The sequence below is a fragment of the Martes martes genome (genome assembly GCF_963455335.1).
Source record: "Martes martes genome assembly, chromosome: 8".
Lineage (NCBI taxonomy): Eukaryota > Metazoa > Chordata > Mammalia > Carnivora > Mustelidae > Martes > Martes martes.
Window position 1 is genome coordinate 45,328,831 of NC_137895.1, and position 16,615 is coordinate 45,345,445.

At 43.9% G+C, this 16,615-nt stretch overlaps 1 protein-coding gene across 1 annotated transcript in view; it reads right to left on the reverse strand.

Moving 5' to 3' along the window:
• TPH2 (tryptophan hydroxylase 2) overlaps positions 1–16,615 on the reverse strand; it is a gene marked incomplete at both ends in the record, with an annotated part of 93,645 nt that overhangs the window by 56,136 nt on the left and 20,894 nt on the right. The window contains 2 exons of the mRNA XM_080810210.1: positions 248–383; positions 5,121–5,317. Coding sequence (XP_080666336.1) covers positions 248–383; positions 5,121–5,317 — 333 coding nt within the window. The remainder of the gene's footprint in view (positions 1–247; positions 384–5,120; positions 5,318–16,615) is intronic.

Genomic DNA, 16,615 nt, shown 5'->3' on the forward strand with positions numbered 1-16,615 from the left:
CAAAGCAAAAGGTTCCATGTTGGGATAAAGTTAGAGAGACAAACCGAAGTGAGTGTGTTGGAGGACTGTGTCCCCCGCTGAGGAATCCAATCTTTCAGTGAGCCTCTTTGGGTGAGCATGCTGGCTCTCCAATGAAATTATTTTGCAGGTAAAAGAGGGCCTGAGGAGCTTTCGAGTAGAGTGAGCATGGGCTGCTTAACAGAGCAGTCGGCCCCATCCAGCCTAGGAATGCCATGTGGGTACTCACGGTTCCGGGGTGTAGAGGGGGTCCGAGCCATGCCGGACATACTGGGTACAGTGGAACACCCTGTAGGCCAGTCCCGCCAGAAAGTCTCGCGGACTCAAGTATCCAGCCACCGGCCTCACAGTGAAGCCCGATCTTTCTGAAATGACAACGGAAAGAGCCAACTAAACATTAACTCAACGAGACGTGAGGGGCCAAGCAGGGTGTCCTATTATTTATAAGGACATCCTAGAAACAAAGTAATCAAGGTCTTTAAAACCCTTGACAGTTGAATGACATCTACGGTTAATAACTATCATGTTTGTGGCTTCTGATTACTAAAATATACTCCGGCATGATGGTTTCCAGGGGAACAAGACATTCATTAAAATGGAAAGAAAGGTGAAAAAAAAATGTTAAAGATTTAAATTCAGAAGCTGAATTAGGATAAGAAAGCTCAAATTCACAGGACAAGATTACAATTAAAGTGATGCTACCACGTATTACCTGGTATCTTTCTCAAAGACACACCCATACTGTCTGTCTATGTTCAGTTCACCCACAGCTAAATGAGCCCCATCACAAGCCTTGCGGAATCAGTTCACACTACGGCTTTCTACTGTCAACACCCCCTACCTCCCTCATTCCACGTTGCTATTTTCTGTGATATTATGAAAACAATCATATTAATTACTATCATTTGAAGAGGTACACTAAAGCTCTACATGCTTTATTGGCTTCTGGGAGGAAGAGACAAAATAAACAGAACTCAACACGATGTATGAAGCTGCCCTATACCACTAACCCAATTAGGCTGGGGGTCATCAGTGTTCTCAGTTTAAGGGCTACCTAACGCTTGCTTGTGGTGACAGCCCAGGAAATTTACAACAGGAGAGCTACCCTTATCTCTGACACCAGCATCGTAAAGGCTCCCATTCTGAAAACCTCATCTCATTAGGAGAGCACCTCAGAATGGTTAGAATGGTTTTAAAAGGCAAGGACCAATTAAGCTTATAAATCCCATCCTGGGATTTCTGGTATCTACATGAAAAATATTCCTGTTCTCAGGCCTCCTCAGACCCATAATTCTAACAATATTATGTTCATTCTAAAAGCTTTTACTTTGGATTGTTCCCTACTGAATATCAAAAAGATAAGTGTACTTTCTTCTTTTTCTATTTTATGTCAATTAAACCAGTATATCCCACGTGAGGGACCTGAGTGGTGATACACAGAGAAATGTTCTTTATTTGAAGTTATATATCTTATTTTTACATAATTTTTTAAAAATATGTAACTAACACATCAAGAACTTTGAGTGTGTGGATATCATTGCTTTAGAAGTTTCCTTTTTAAATACATTAGGCATTTAAAAGCAAGTCAGTCAAAAAAATAATAAAATAAAATAATAAAAAAAAAAACCATGTACATTTACTTGCAATGTGCCAATGAATGATGCAGACTGAGTTCCCAGTGTCCAGTTCACAGGAATCTCAAAAAATAACAGCAAGAACAATAGCAGTAATAATTAAGACTCTGCTATGCTTAAAATGTGTCAAGAAATAACTTTAGGGGGCGCCTGGGTGGCTCAGTGTATTGAGTCTCCAACTCTTGCTTTGGGCTCAGGTGATGAACTCACAGGTCATGAGACAGAGCCTTGCCTTGTTCTGTGAGGAATCTACTTGAGAGTCTCTCCCTCTGCCTTTCTTCTAACTCCTTGCACACAGATGCTGTCACACTCTCTCAATAAATAAATAAAACATTAATAAAAGAGAAAAAAGGAAGATATAGGGTCACCTGCATGGCTCAGTCAGTTAAGTGTCTGCCTTAGGATTGGTAATGATCCCAGGGTCCTGGGATTGAGCCCCTCATTGGACTCTCTGCTCAGTGGAAAGCCTGCTTCTCCCTCTCCCTCTCCCCGATGCTCCCCCTACTTGTGTTCTCTCTCTCTCTCTCTCTCTCTCTCTGTGTCAAACAAATAAATAAAATCTTTATAAAGTTAAAAATTAAAAACGGAATTAATGGGGCATCTGGGTGGCTCAGTGGGTTAAAGCCTCTGCCTTCAGCTCAGGTCATGATCCCAGGGTCCTGGGATCGAGCCCTACGTCGGGCTCTCTGCTCAGCAGGGAGCCTGCCTCTCCCTCTCTGCCTGCCTCTCTGCCTACTTGTGATCTCTGTCTGTCAAATAAATAAATAAAATCTTAAGAAAAAAAAAGGAAATTAAAATTTTTTAAAGAAATAACTTTAGGGCTTCTAGGTATATCAATATGAGTTAGTTTCCTTTCCCAACCATATTTTGAGGTAGATAAAATGACAATCTCCATTTGCAGAGAAGAAACTGAGGCACAGAGAGGTTACGAGAACTCATCTGAGGTCACACAGCCAAGAACTGACAGAGTGGGGACCCAGCACAGGCATTCTGCAGCCGGAGTCCACGCTATACCATATGGCCTCTCATAAAAATATTAAGTTGGGAGACAGATGTGGCAAAAATTATGGGATGGTATTCTAATTACTGGGGTTTGGGAAACAACACAGTAAAAAGCAATTCCCATATATGAGTAATCAAGCCCATGGTAAATCTATAATATGCACATAACTGTGGGAAACAAAAAGGGACACGCCAGAGGGAAAGCCGTTAGGGAAAACATAAGCCACTTAAACAACATAAGGCATTATGTAATTAGGCACTAATTAAGTGATACTGATTAGTGGTCTCAGTCTTTTTCCTGTAGTAAGAAATATCATGGATGATGTTTACACATGGGGCTCTCCCATTGCGCTGGACGTGGTTCTCCGTGTACCTGCTCTCAGACCATGCCTCCTTCTCCCCTGATACACACATGATCTCAGAGGAACTCCGAGAGGGAGAGGTTGTGGTGACTGTTAGGATCAGGATTTGGAGAGGAGGCAGGACTTGCTCTGAGTCTTAAAGAATAGGTAGAATTTGATAGGTGGAGGAAGGAGGATTTTTCTATCAAGGGACAGAACCACAGAACCTGGGCAAAGGTATGGAGAGCCCACAGGTAGAATGGAGGGTTTGCACGGCGCAATCGTCGCAGCGCACAATCTGGGAAAGCCAGGCTGGAGCCCTGAGTTGAGTCTGAGCAGTTCAGAACAGGATCATATAAACCAGAGATCAGCAAACTATGGCCCATGGCCCAAATCCAGTTTGTTGTGTGCACCCCACGAGCTAAGAATACTTTTTAGATTTTTTTTAATGGTCACACTTAAATAGTTATTGAAGTACTGACAGAAGAGCCTCCATTTGTCTCTTGGCCCACAAGAACAGAAATAGTCATTATCTGGCCTTTACCAAAAAAAAAAAAAAAAAAAAACTGTCTAACCCCAGTAAAAATCAAAGGGGAACCACTGGTAGCTTATGAGCAGAGATGTCTGGAAGGAAGTGATGCTTTAGGAAGCTTCATCTGGAAGCAGAAGACAAGAGAGTGGAGGGAAGAAAACACGGGCATCAAGGCTGTAGAACAGGGACCTCCGTCTGGGTGGTGGCGGTTGGCAGGCTGACGATGAGTAGCAAAGCTAGAAGTGGCCCTACGTGGAGGCTGCAGCAAGCTGAGGCATAGCCTCCAAAGATGCCCATGACCTCACAGCCTGAACCTGGGACTATGCAGCAAAATGGGCTTTGCAGGTGTGCTTAAGTTAAGGATTTTCAGATGGGGCGATTATCCCGGATTACTCAGGGGAGGTCTGAGATAATCACGAGGATCCTTATAAAAGGGACACAGGAGGGTCAGAATCAGAGAAGGAGACGTGATGAAGGAAGCAAGAGGACGGAGCCATGTAAGGAAAAGGCCAGGAGCCAAGGAAGGCAGGTAGACTCCAGAAGCTGAAAGAGGCAAGGAAACAGAACCCTCCGGAAGGAATGCAGCCTGGCCAAGACCTTGGTGTTAGACTTCCCATCTCCAGCACAGTAAGATAATACATTTCTCTTATTTTAAGTCACTAAGTTTGTGGTGTTGTCTTATAGCAGCAATAGGACCCTAATACAAAGACTGATTGCCTAGTGGGGGGGTGGGGAGGAATTCAGAGGGGTTCCTGAGAGGTGGGCCTGAGGAGTCTAGAGAATAAAGTGTCACGGATAGAGGGTAGGCAGGCGAGGAAGGCAGTTCCGGGAAAGAAGAAGGGCAGCGAAGGTTTTGCTTTTACAACTGCTACCCTTGAGACAGGGGTAGAGGAAAGCATGGAGAACCCGGGGCTCAACCCCAGGGAAGCTCAGAGGAGGAAGCAGGGCCACCAAGAAACCGGGCTTCCTGCTGCCACTCCTACAATTTCCCCCGTTGCTGTCCCAGGAGAGCCAGTGAGGAGAGTGACCACACAAGGACATGAACTTGAGCTGACACTGTGTCTCGTCTAGTTGCCTACTGTATCAGGCATGAGTATAGCCCCTGGCATATCACGTATATATAAAAATATTTCTTTGATTAATTGACTGGTTTCCCCCAAAGGAAAGTCACTAGTGTTCAACATTATCCATGATATTTCTTATGCAATACTAATTTTTAACCAAGCAAATAAAATGTCACCTTTGAGGTCATTCCATCCTCATGTAGCCCCACAGAGTAGTTCCTGGATCAGAAAGAGCTCGAAGCTGAACTTGCCAATAACCTTTGGGGTTTACCGCCCAGAACAGCCAACCACGAGAGAGCCCACCAAAGCCCCTGAGGGGTGTGAACAGCAGAGTCCCTCTCCCTGCCCACGGTCTCTGCTCTGCTTCCCGCAGGTGGCCCCAGGGAGTCAATGGCTCAGTGCTCCTCTCTTTAAATCCAAGGGAGTGTTTCTTCTTTTGTAGAAAGGGCCGTTTCTGTACCATGTGTCCTTGGGAGACAAGCAAGGATGCTGGCTAGGAAGGCAAGAGACAGCCTGTGTGAAGCCCTACCTTTCAGAAACACGGAGACATCTTCGAGTTGAGGCACATTGTCCTCCCTGTAGCCACAGTATTTAGTCAGCAGAGGGAAGTTTTTCAAATACTCCCGGCAAGCGTGAGTGGGGTAGAGCTTGGAGAGCTCCCGGAACACGACGCCCCACGTCTTCGTTTCTTCCTCTGTGTACTCCACCCTGGGGATGGGCTGGCCGCTGGGCGGGAGAGAAGACCCGTGAATGACTCTCGCTCTGGAACGGAGTTAAACATCTCATTTCATACCTACCATTAGTCAAGCTCTTGTAAAGTGGGACACCTGAGTGTCTAAAAGGATCCCATGCAGAATTATTTTTCTAATAAATGGTAACTTTTAATTTTGTATATTTGGACTTCCATACAAATGGTTTGGTTCAGTTACATCTTCACACAACCTTATGGAAATTTGACAAGACTTATGTACTTACACTGAGATCAGTAATGAATAAGAGCTCTGGGTTGGAAGAAACTGGTTTGGGTACAAAGCTATGATCTGGAAGCCTTTTCTGTAGTCACCTACTGAAGTCAACACACGGATGTTGCCTCTAGCAAATGAAACTGCCTGTGGGTTCTCTATGTCCTTGTGGGGAAACCGCCCCAATCTCCAAGTGTAATTTTGAGACTTTTCATTCAGTGAGTAAAATGTCTGGGAACTATGAAAAAAAAAAAAAAAAACTATACTGAATTCTTGGGGTGCCTGGCTGGCTCAGTCAGTAGAGCATGTGACTCTTGAATTCAGGGTTGTGACTTTGAGCTCCACATTGGGTGTGGAGGGTACATAAATATAAAATCTTTAAAAAAAAAAAAAAACTGGGGTGCCTGGGTGTCTCAGTTAAGTCACTGCCTTCAGCTCAGGTCATGATCTCAGGGTCCTGGAATCGAGTTCCACATTGGGCTCCCTGCTTGGCACAGAGCCTGCTTCTCTCTCTCCCTCTGCCTGCCGCTCCCCCTGGTTGTGCTCTCTCTCTGTCTGTCAAATAAATACAATCTTTTAAAAAAATAAAATAAACTGTACTGAATTCTAAAGTGAGAGCTTTGCACAATGCACAATAGGGGAATTCATTACCCATCATGCTGGGAGGGTCATACATTAAGCTTTCTCACTTTAGCAGAGGGGTCAGAAAACCTCTTCTGCAAAGGTTCAGAAAGCAAATTAAATATCAAGTTTTTGTGTGCCACACGGTCTCTGTCATACTGTTGAATTCTGCTATTGTATCTCAAAGACAGCCAGAGATGACATGTAAACAAATGAACATCGTTGTAGCCTCATCAAAGCTTCATTACAAAAACCGACAGTTGGCTAGAGTTGACCCACAAGCCACAGTGTGCAGACTCCTAGGTCAGAATAGTGAGAGGTGGCTGGAGACTGGAAAGGGCACAGAGAGCTTCCTGGAGGAGGCTGAGCCTCATGGGCCAGGTAGGATCTCTGCAAGTTCCCAGACAGAAAGGTGATGGAGGAAATGCTGTTCTAATAGCAACCAGCAGCCATGAGCAGGAAACAGCTTCCAGAAGTGCGCCCGGGGAGGTGGGGGGCAGTAGAACAAAGGCAATATGGACATGTGCTTTTGCAAGCTATTGTTTGACAGACCTGAATCCAAATGTAGCCTCTGATTAAGAAACCTATTTTAAAAGTGAAATTAGGGCTTTGAAAAACCTCTCAAGACATCCTCAACAGCCACCTGCAGCACTCCTCCCCTCCCCCGCTGCCTACCCTGGCCATCCGGCAGAAGTTCTGCCCCTGCCTTCAGCAGGTATATACATACAACATATGGAAGTCCAAACATACACACATGAAACTAGGAATGTTACCTCGGCCATCTACACAACCCAGCCTGTAGCAGGCAGCCGCCACAGGAACCCAAGCACGGGCACCAACTGCCACTCACGGCTGCAGCAACAAGGTGGGACCACCCGTTGTACCCACCCCCCCACCCCCCCCAAGCCCCCCACCCGCCGCCACTGCCTCACCACCCCCCCCCCAGGGCCCCGCCTCCACACCTTCCCCCACCAAGGCAGTGAAAAAGGGAAAGAGGACATTAACAAGATTAGGCTAACACACAGATTCCCCTCCCCCAAACATCTCTATACTTCAGGGTGCTCATGCCAAAATGGTTTCTGTTTAAACTTTAAGTCCAAATGTGGTTCCTACTGCCCCAAATTATTATTAAAAAAAAAAAAAAAGAACTGCAGTATATGAGGGATAAGAGAAGAACACACTTAAGAAAGAACAAGAAATTAGCATTTCTTTCTCTAAGTACCAAGACTGGGGCTCACGCAAACCAAATTAGAAAGAGATTAGCCTTGTTTAAATTTGGCTGTTGATAACAAATAAAAAATTACAACCTGACAAATATTTGCTGAGAAGATCAAGACTGCTAAGGCTTAGCATCTGTGATAAGTTTAGAATGAAAGCTTGAAATGGGAAGATAAAAATAGAAAGGATGCAAGGAAATAAATATATAAACGGTCTGCCTCCAGTTCCAGAAAATTCAACGAAATCAATTGGAGTCAGGTAAGCCAATAAAGCTAATAAGAACTGGGCACGAGCACGAGGCAGGAAGGCGATGAGGCTGAAACAGTAAATGAAATATTGAGAAGCCATTTGAAAAGAATCGTTAGGTCAAACTTTTCCCTTGGATATGAATCTGCAAACCTTCGGCATTTCGAAGGGGAGCTGAATGTAGCCCACAGCAAGCGACAGAAGGAAAGCAAGCGTGGGCTAGAATCGGAGCAAAGAGCTTTACAGATCTGTTACTTAATAACGAATTTCCAGCATGGTCACGGTACATTTTCATCCCCCACCCCCCACCCCTTGTCTGTCCTGCCTGAGTGGCTCACTGGCCTGGTCTCTGAGTCTCCACTCCTGTGTACTGACTGCTACCCGAAGGGCAGGTAAGTCTGACTCTGGCCGTCTGGAGCCGTCTCATCCCACTCGAGCCCCTAGCCCCAGGTCACTCTTGAAGGCAGATGTTTAAAAGTCAACTTCATCACAAAGTAAATGCTAACTTTATCCATTTTATTTCTCTGGTTAATAGCCAAAATACCAAGATTGAAGAAAAAAATAAGAAATTTCCTATTTTTCTCTGCAGCTAATAAGATTATATAATAAAAACCCATCTTTGAGAGTTCACTATGGGGCATTTTTCTAAGGCTTTTAAAGTGTTGTTTTTATGAATTAATCCACTTGATTCTCACAGCAACTCTGTGAGATAGACACTATTATTATCCCCATTTACACATGAAGAAATTGAGGCTCAGAGAAATTAAGGTGTGTGCCTAAAATCATGGGGCCAGGCTTAAAACCCAGTCAGTCTGGTTCAAGACTGGTTGTAGTCTTAAATTTTTGGTGTATACCAATGAAATAAATTATGTATCCAGAAACCAATTTATTTTCATATACCAAACTGAATAAGGCTTATAGGTATGTGTATTTATACATAGAAAATCTCATATAATCACATGTAATCATGGTACTTGCATGCATTTGTAGATCATGAAAAGTACTTCCATATTTATTCACTTATTAATTCCTCTCAGTAAGATCAGGGATTGTGGTTGGGGCACTAGGAATGCATATATGTTTTTAAAACTTTGAGATTTGACATTTGGGAACAAAAATTGTGGTCATGGGAAAAACAGAACGCATTGCCCTTCTTTGCCCTTGTCATGGATTAAGGTGTTTTGGTATGAATTGTATATGAGAAGAATGACAGGAGGGTCTCCTGATCTTTTCAGGGCCTAGGATATATACCCATAATCATTTCACATCTATCTGGGGGTACATGTTTTAATGTATATGTCATAGGTGTCATAGTTCAGCATCCTAAAACTCTCCTCTGGCCCAAAATCGAAGTCACTCAAGTACTTCACATTCTAGAGAAAACCCCCAGCATCTAGAGTCAGCCAAGTTATTAAGAGTCAGCAGAGCAAAGGGCGCCTGGGTGGCTCAGTGGGTTAAAGCCTCTGCCTTCAGCTCAGGTCATGGCTCTCTGCTCAGCAGGGAGCCTGCTTCCCCCTCTCTCTCTGTCTGCTGCTCTGCCTACTTGTGATCTCTCTCTCTCTCTGTGTCAAATAAATAAATAAAGTTTTTTAAAAAGAGTCAGCAGAGCGACTCCTGGATGGCTCAGTCGGTTAAGTGGCCAACTCTTGATTTCAGCTTAGGCCCGTGAGATCAAGCCCTGTCTCAGTCTCCACGCTCAGTGGGGAGTCTGCCTGAGGATTCTCTCTCTCCATGTCCCTCTGCCTTTCCCCCTGCTCATGTATGTGCTCACTCTCTCTCTCAAATAAATAAATAAACCTTAAAAATTTAAAAAAAAAAAAAAAAAGGGAGACCGCAGGAATGACTCTACCACTAAATAAGTTCTCTCAGGGGTACCTGGCTAGAACATGTGACTCTTATTCTCAGGGTTGTAAATTCAAGCCCCACCCTGGGTGTAGAGATTACTTCAAGATAAAATATTTTAAAAAATAATAAATAAATAAATAAATAAGTAAAATTTATTTAAAAAATAAATTTTGTCCAACCACCCTTCCCACCCACAAACTCCCCCACTAGTCTAACAGGAAATAAGAGAGGCACAGGATTTGGGGGAAGGCCAGTGTTTGAGGGAGAGGGCAGGTTCTTTCCCCTCCCCACAGTGAGGAGAGTAGACTGCACCATGACAATCATTTAGGAGGACTGCCCAGGAGAAGTGGGGCCTGACATCGCATTTCCAACCTGGACCACAGCTGAGCAGCAGGACCGCGGATCCTGCTGCTATGACCACCAGACTGAAGCGGGAGAAAGACATGAGGGTACCAGGACGCTAGGAAGACAGTACTCTGAGGTAGAAGGTAGAGGTAGAGGAGGAAGTTTGACATGCGTCTTCTGACATTTGAGGTGCACATGAACATGACGTCAGATGCCTTGTAAACTCTAGAGATTTCTGTGGAATCCAATATGATGTGCCTGGGAGGAAAAGGGAGCTGTTCTGCTCAGCTCTCAGGAGACAGAAGGGGCTCCCATCACTCCCATCACTCCTGCTTTGTGAGGGGTTCCCAAGCTCTATAGTGTGCACAACCGAGAGAAAGGGTCAGTGGCATGACCACTGCCGAGGCCACGGTGATGCAGGGTGCATGCCTATAGCGAGGTAGAGGGAAGGGTGCTGGCCTAAGAAGCTATAAAAAACACTCTGCAAAGACCATTTCCACAGAGACCAGCCCATCAGAAAGAATCTGTCTAAGCCAGCGTGAGTGTGGCCTGCAGTCTGCCCACCACGGATATTCTAACAACCCTGTAAAAAGCTCTCAGCCGCCTCCCTCCCTCCTCTCAGCTTCCAACTCCAGGGAAGCAAGGTCATAGAAGAGAGAAGGGAAGACGTCTCAGAACCAGCACACACACACATCTTACACACATACGCATTCCCTCCAAATAACAGAGGGCGGGGGAGGAGGATACACTTTGAATCAAATTTGAGATTCATCTTTTTTTTAATGAATGGGACGAGGCCTTAAATACCCAAATGAGACTACACTAATAATTGAAAATGACAGCAAATTAGATGTTGCTAAGGAACTTGCTTCCCAGCAGGAAAGTAGAATTCAACACAATACAGTTGAAAGCAGCGAGTGGGAAAAATAAAACCATTTTGCCGTTGGAATAAACCCCAACAACATGAGACTTCTCAACAAACTAATGACATGTAAATATTATAATTAGATCTTTAGGGAGTCTCCTCCATTTATACAGAATTAGTTGGGATTCCAGAATTCTCAATAACCACCGAAATTATTATTCACAGATCCCTAAATCACTGGAGGGAAACAGATGCGACTTTCAGTAGCTTCTACTCACTGCAGACTGAGCCCTCGTGCCAAAGAATGGTAAACTAAGGCTTTAGAAACACGACGGGGAACCAGCGCTCGGTGAAGATGGAACCAGGAAAAGCACGACAGTCGTCACCACAGAAATCGAGGCTTGACCATGGGAAAAATCCCTGATGCAGTAGGTTACTCAGAGAGGACGAAAAACTTTCTTGGGAAATACTAGAGGCTGTGGGAGGCGTCTTTCTGCCTGCAAAGTGAAATGCTACTCTTCCTCGAGGCAGGGGGATGATCCTGAAAAACCTGCCTTGTCCCCCTTAGATGGAACAAAGTCGACTTTGCAGGGGCAAAGGTACCTTTACAGTTCTAAGTCCCGAGCTTGTTCAAGTTGTTTAACAAAATACGTTGTGGATCCTGACATCCAAGGACGCGTACCCCACTAAGTCTGAAATTGCGGGAGTTCTTCCTCTAGCCAGATGAATAAGCAGTAACCCGTTTGTTTTATTTAACGATTTCTTTGATCGTCTCCTCCAGCAGGTCCAACCACAAGGCTGGACTTTTCTTCTACCTTTTTTTTTTTTTTCCTAATTTGGGAGATTGCAAAATATTTGGTTACCATGGTACATCCTGGCTGTCTGCTAGAGGCCTTGCTGCTAGAATTTCAGGGGTGAGATGCAGTTTCTTTGTTTGCATTATGGTTAGAAGAACCCCAGCGTTGGGAAGCAATTCACATAGTCCGTGGAGGAAAATGTGACAGGCTGCAGTTGACAGTACTTACATCGAGATGGCAAGACTGGCTGCAGCACAACGCCGACTGTGTTCTTTTAAACAGTTGGGTCTCCTCAGTGGCAAGACCCAACCAGAGCAGAAGGTAAACAGAGAATCCGTTAAGGGGATGGGTGAATCTGATAGAAGCAGTTCGGAATGAACTCATTTTTTATTTGATTTCATTACATGTTCCTCGGGCCAGGAGATGCCTCACTTATTCAACAGCTGTTTATCTGCCTGGAATAGACTGTCCCTCTCATCTCTGCCTCATCTTTTCTTCCTTCCCTACCTTAGGCAGTTTCTTTCTTGATTGACACTTCCACCTGGGGGTTTGCAGAAGGGAAATGAGAAGAGATGAAATGTAAAACCCCATCAACTTTGCAACTCATTAGCAATTAGCAGCTCCTCTAAGGGTCTGGACAGGGCCTTTGGAGAAAGAGCATGGAAACGTGAAGGCAGGAGGTCTCTATCTTTGTTCCTTCTTGACTTGTGACACATGCACGTGCTGCCTCCCCAATGAGCATACCCTGAATTCTGCATAATTTTCAGGGAGCTATCTGTAATTCATCTTCTTTCCTTGCCATGCAAAGAAACATATAAGAATATAGAAGAGGAGATTGACGTTATTCTAACATCATAAGAATAATCTTTATTTCGATCCAATGTTATTTTTTAAAGAATTTATTTATTTATGAGAGAGGGAGAGCATGAATAGAAGGGAGAGGCAGAGGGAGAGGAAGAAGCAGACTGCCTGCTGAGCAGAGGGCCAGGTGCAGAGCTCTATCCCAGGACCCCAAGATCGTGACCTGAGCCGAAGGCAGATGCTTAACCAATTGGAGCCACTCAGGTGCCCTCCGCCATGTGATACTTCTTAAAGAAAAATTCATTCACAAAATTTACTATCCATTGTTACCAAGCATTTGTTACACGCCTCACAACTGAGGTGACACATTGGTATACAGAAATTTCAATCTGTACTTATAATCTCATTTGCTGGTGACCATAATGTCACCTAGTACTGTGCCAGTTGGTCCCACCTTCATGAAACAGTATCACCTGCAGCCAGGTGTCTCAAGCAGAGAGCTGTCTGGTCAGTGGGAGTTCAGCAGGAAGATGGCTGACACCTCCAAGACTAGAAACTATGTTGCCACAAGCCAGGGAAAAAAAAAAAAAAAGAAAGAAACTAAGTGGAGTCCATGGATTCCATTAAAGTTTAACCAGAAAGCAAATGCCATTTTTTCGACTGATTTCCAAAAGTCAATGAGAAAAGTGTAAGGCTCCTGCATTTGATAAAGTTACACTTCAGAATTCAGACCACAAAGGACACTCAATAACTTTATGATGAAATAGTGTCAATAATACGGGCAGAGCAGGGCATGGGGAGTAATATGTCCAAAATATTAGTCTGCTAAATCTATCCCCCCATTACAAGGTATGTTCCTTCAAGGCAGGGGATTTTTGTTTGCTTGTTCATTTGTATATCCCTGCTACCCAGACCAGAGTCTGGAATATATAGGTGTCCAACAAATATTATTTGTCAAATAAGTAAATCAATCCAGCTGAAACAAGCCACATATTTAAAGGTTAAGAAGAGGGGTGCCTGGGTGGCTCAGCGGGTTGAGCCTCTGCCTTCAGCTCAGGTCAGGATCCCAGGGTCCTGGGATCGAGCCCCACATCGGCTCTCTGCTCAGCAGAGAGCCTGCTTCCCTCCTCTTTCTACTTGCCTTTCTGCCTACTTGTGACCTCTCTCTCCATCAAATAAATAAATAAAATCTTTTAAAAATAAACAAATAAAGGTTAAGAAGAATTATAGTGGTGTATCACAAAGCCAGACAGATATACATTTGTCTTACTTCATCCCTGCCTCATATTTTAATTGCTATGGAAAAAGCAAGTCCAAAGACTTTGAGATATTAATAAGTTTTCTGGTAGCTCCTGACTATCCTCATGTACTACATACTTTATATGTAAGTGTTTCTTTTTTTCTAATTTTCTTAACTCAGGCTTCCTAGGCATATCCTATACTTGTAGCCACAGTTTCCATGAGGGAAGAAAGCAGCATATGCAAACCCAAAGGGACATAAAAGCCAAACTTGGCTGAACACAGAGATGTTTCCTTTGCTGGACTTCTTAGGGAATGAAGTTGCAAAGATGTTTCCAAAGCTATAGAGCGTGATGATCAAATGCAATTTTTCAAAAAGGAAACTCACAAATCAGTACAGTGACATAACAGCCATCTGAGTTATATCCAGATTTCAAACCGTCGAGTTGTCTGACATAAATAAAGTGGCTCAATGAGGGTCATTTGGTAAGGAGATCGGGCAGCCCCAGACAGCTATGCCACACCACAGAGTAGACATAAAGGCACAAACTCATTTTCAGCTAGTCCCCTAGGCCAGTCAGGTAAAGAGCATTTGTGATCACATATTTTATTTGCTTTTGCAAATGAGTTTTGCACACATGAATTTTTCGCAAATGAGTCTATGGGCCCTAAGGAACTTTCAGATGGTAGCAAACAAAAACGTTAGTTTGTTTTGTTCACATTGTTAATATTGGTGCTGCCTTTGCAGAAGACATAATGAAAATAAACTACTACACCTTGGGAGCCTCAGGGAGAGTGAAAATTTAACTCCTGGAAATTATTTGTTTTTATTTGTCCCGTGCACCCCAGGATAGGGCTTCCCACTATTCTCTCACCTTGCAGAAAGCCCTCTTCACATTCTAGAGGAGTGATTTTCTTCTGCAAAAACCATCATGAAATTAACTATGAACAGCCACAACAATGGGTCTCACATCCATCGCTATGTGCGTGTTCAACACACAAAAGGAAGGGGAACTCAAAAAAATGCAATCCAGAAACGAGCTGAAATGCAATAGCGGCCAACAATCTCAGGGCATGGATACGGAGAGACCCAGGCTGGGGGCTCCAAGACCTCCAGATTTAATCCCATCCACCTTGCACCCTGACCAACAGGGACCGGATGTTGCTAACTACTGGGCCCCCTCGATGTCTTATAGTGGTGGGTGAGGGAGTGTGGTTACCCTACAGGTCATGGCCCTAAGGAAATTAATAATAGCATCCATCCATTCATCTACCTGTAACAATAACAATATAAACAATAACCATATAATAGCACCTCACCTGGAGAATGTCACATACTGCTCACCTTACAGAGTGATTAAATAACTGTTAGTCTCCCTATTTTATGGTGAAGGAAACTGAGGCTCACGCACAGTAACCTAAGATCAAACAGCTGGTAAGAGGCACAGCTGGGACTCGGATTACAGAGGGTAAACTCTAGAGACCCCCACTCTTAACCAACACACCTCAGTGCAAGGTACTGAGTACCTAATGTGCATGAAGGATTGAGTTTGGCCTCTGTTTCCCCATTTGAAACTCAGGGAAATAAGACCACCACACAACACTAACTAAGACGATCAGGTGACGCCATCTGTAAACCCCTCCCCCCACCCCACCCCTCCCCGCCCCGATGCCTAACACCTAAGGGCTACTCAGTTTAGCTGGATCCCTTCCTCCAGGCGTACAGGAATGAATGCAATTTCATCCCTTCCCTGCAGGGTCGGGAATAGGCCTGGAGATGACAAAACAGTGCTCTTCTGTGTGAATCCATTCACCTCTCAGACAGGACTTGTGGAAAGTAATTTCAGTCCTTCACATTCATGGAAATCATTTTAAAGTAAAATGCCCCTACCTCATTCCACGCGAACGGCGTTAGAATCTGGTGCAACCCCTGTCCTTGTCAGGAAGTAACACCGGGCCATACTGTGCTAATGTTTTCCCCAGCTGTAGGAGCCGCGTTATAATCAGACAACATCCTACTGAGGCATTCACACACATCTAAAAAACCCGCCAAGCTCAAAAAAGGAAAAAGAGAAACCTTTTCCAAATCAATTTTCCCTTTTGTCTTTCTTTCAATTCTCAGGCTCCCTTCCTTTCAGCCATTGAGCTGAACTTCAGGTAAAAAGAAACATTTGGCATGAAAATGATTCTTCCATAAAGCCTGACATCTTTTAAATACTTTGAAGAACTGTGCATTTCAAATATGCTGAGAATTCTGTAGAGAACAGAATAGCTTTTATAAAACCTGGTCATTTAATTCTGTTGCTCTCGTTTTTTAACTTGAGGATGATACCGCCTATGTCAAAGGGAAGTTGCTATGTGGACTGAAAAAAAGGGTGGGGGGTGGTGGTGTGGCCTCTTGAGTGGAAAAAGATACTCAGATTCTATGGAAGAGGCCCTCTTGAAAACCCTAATGTGACCTTCCTCAGAAACCATTCCAGTCATCTGGGAAATGACCCCAGCACAACAGATATTTGGTTTTGTTCTACTTTTCAATTTACCGCTCCATTTCAGAGAAATTAAAGCATCAACAACTGGTGTTTATGCAGGAGTCACAGAAACCTGAACGGCCACATATATCTTAGTTTCATTCAAAACCCGGGAAAGCAAATCAATGGAGGATAATGGAATGGGATAAAATTAGCTCCGTCGGAGAGAAAACATATTTGCCTTCTAAGGTACGTCTTCTCAAAAAGGCAGAAAAGGGAAAAAAAATTAAAGCTCGGTCCCACCTCACAAGAGCCCACAATTCATCAAGATGTCCATCTGCCAATGAAACCAATGAGAAAAATAAGAATTAAAGACAAAAACTTGCAACCCCCCCAGTAAAGTTTCCTTCCCTGGGAAGAAAGCGTAACTTTTCCCTTTCATCCTTCCTCCACCTTCTGTTTGTGATGTTTCCAATTAAGATTCGCCTATCTAAAAATAGGTAATGTGGCACTCACAACTCCTGTTAGTAATGTATTTCTTTTCACTTTTCGCTTCTGAAACCAAGCAGGATCCATAAATCATGCCTCTTCTCGCATGCAATGAGAAATACTAAGGT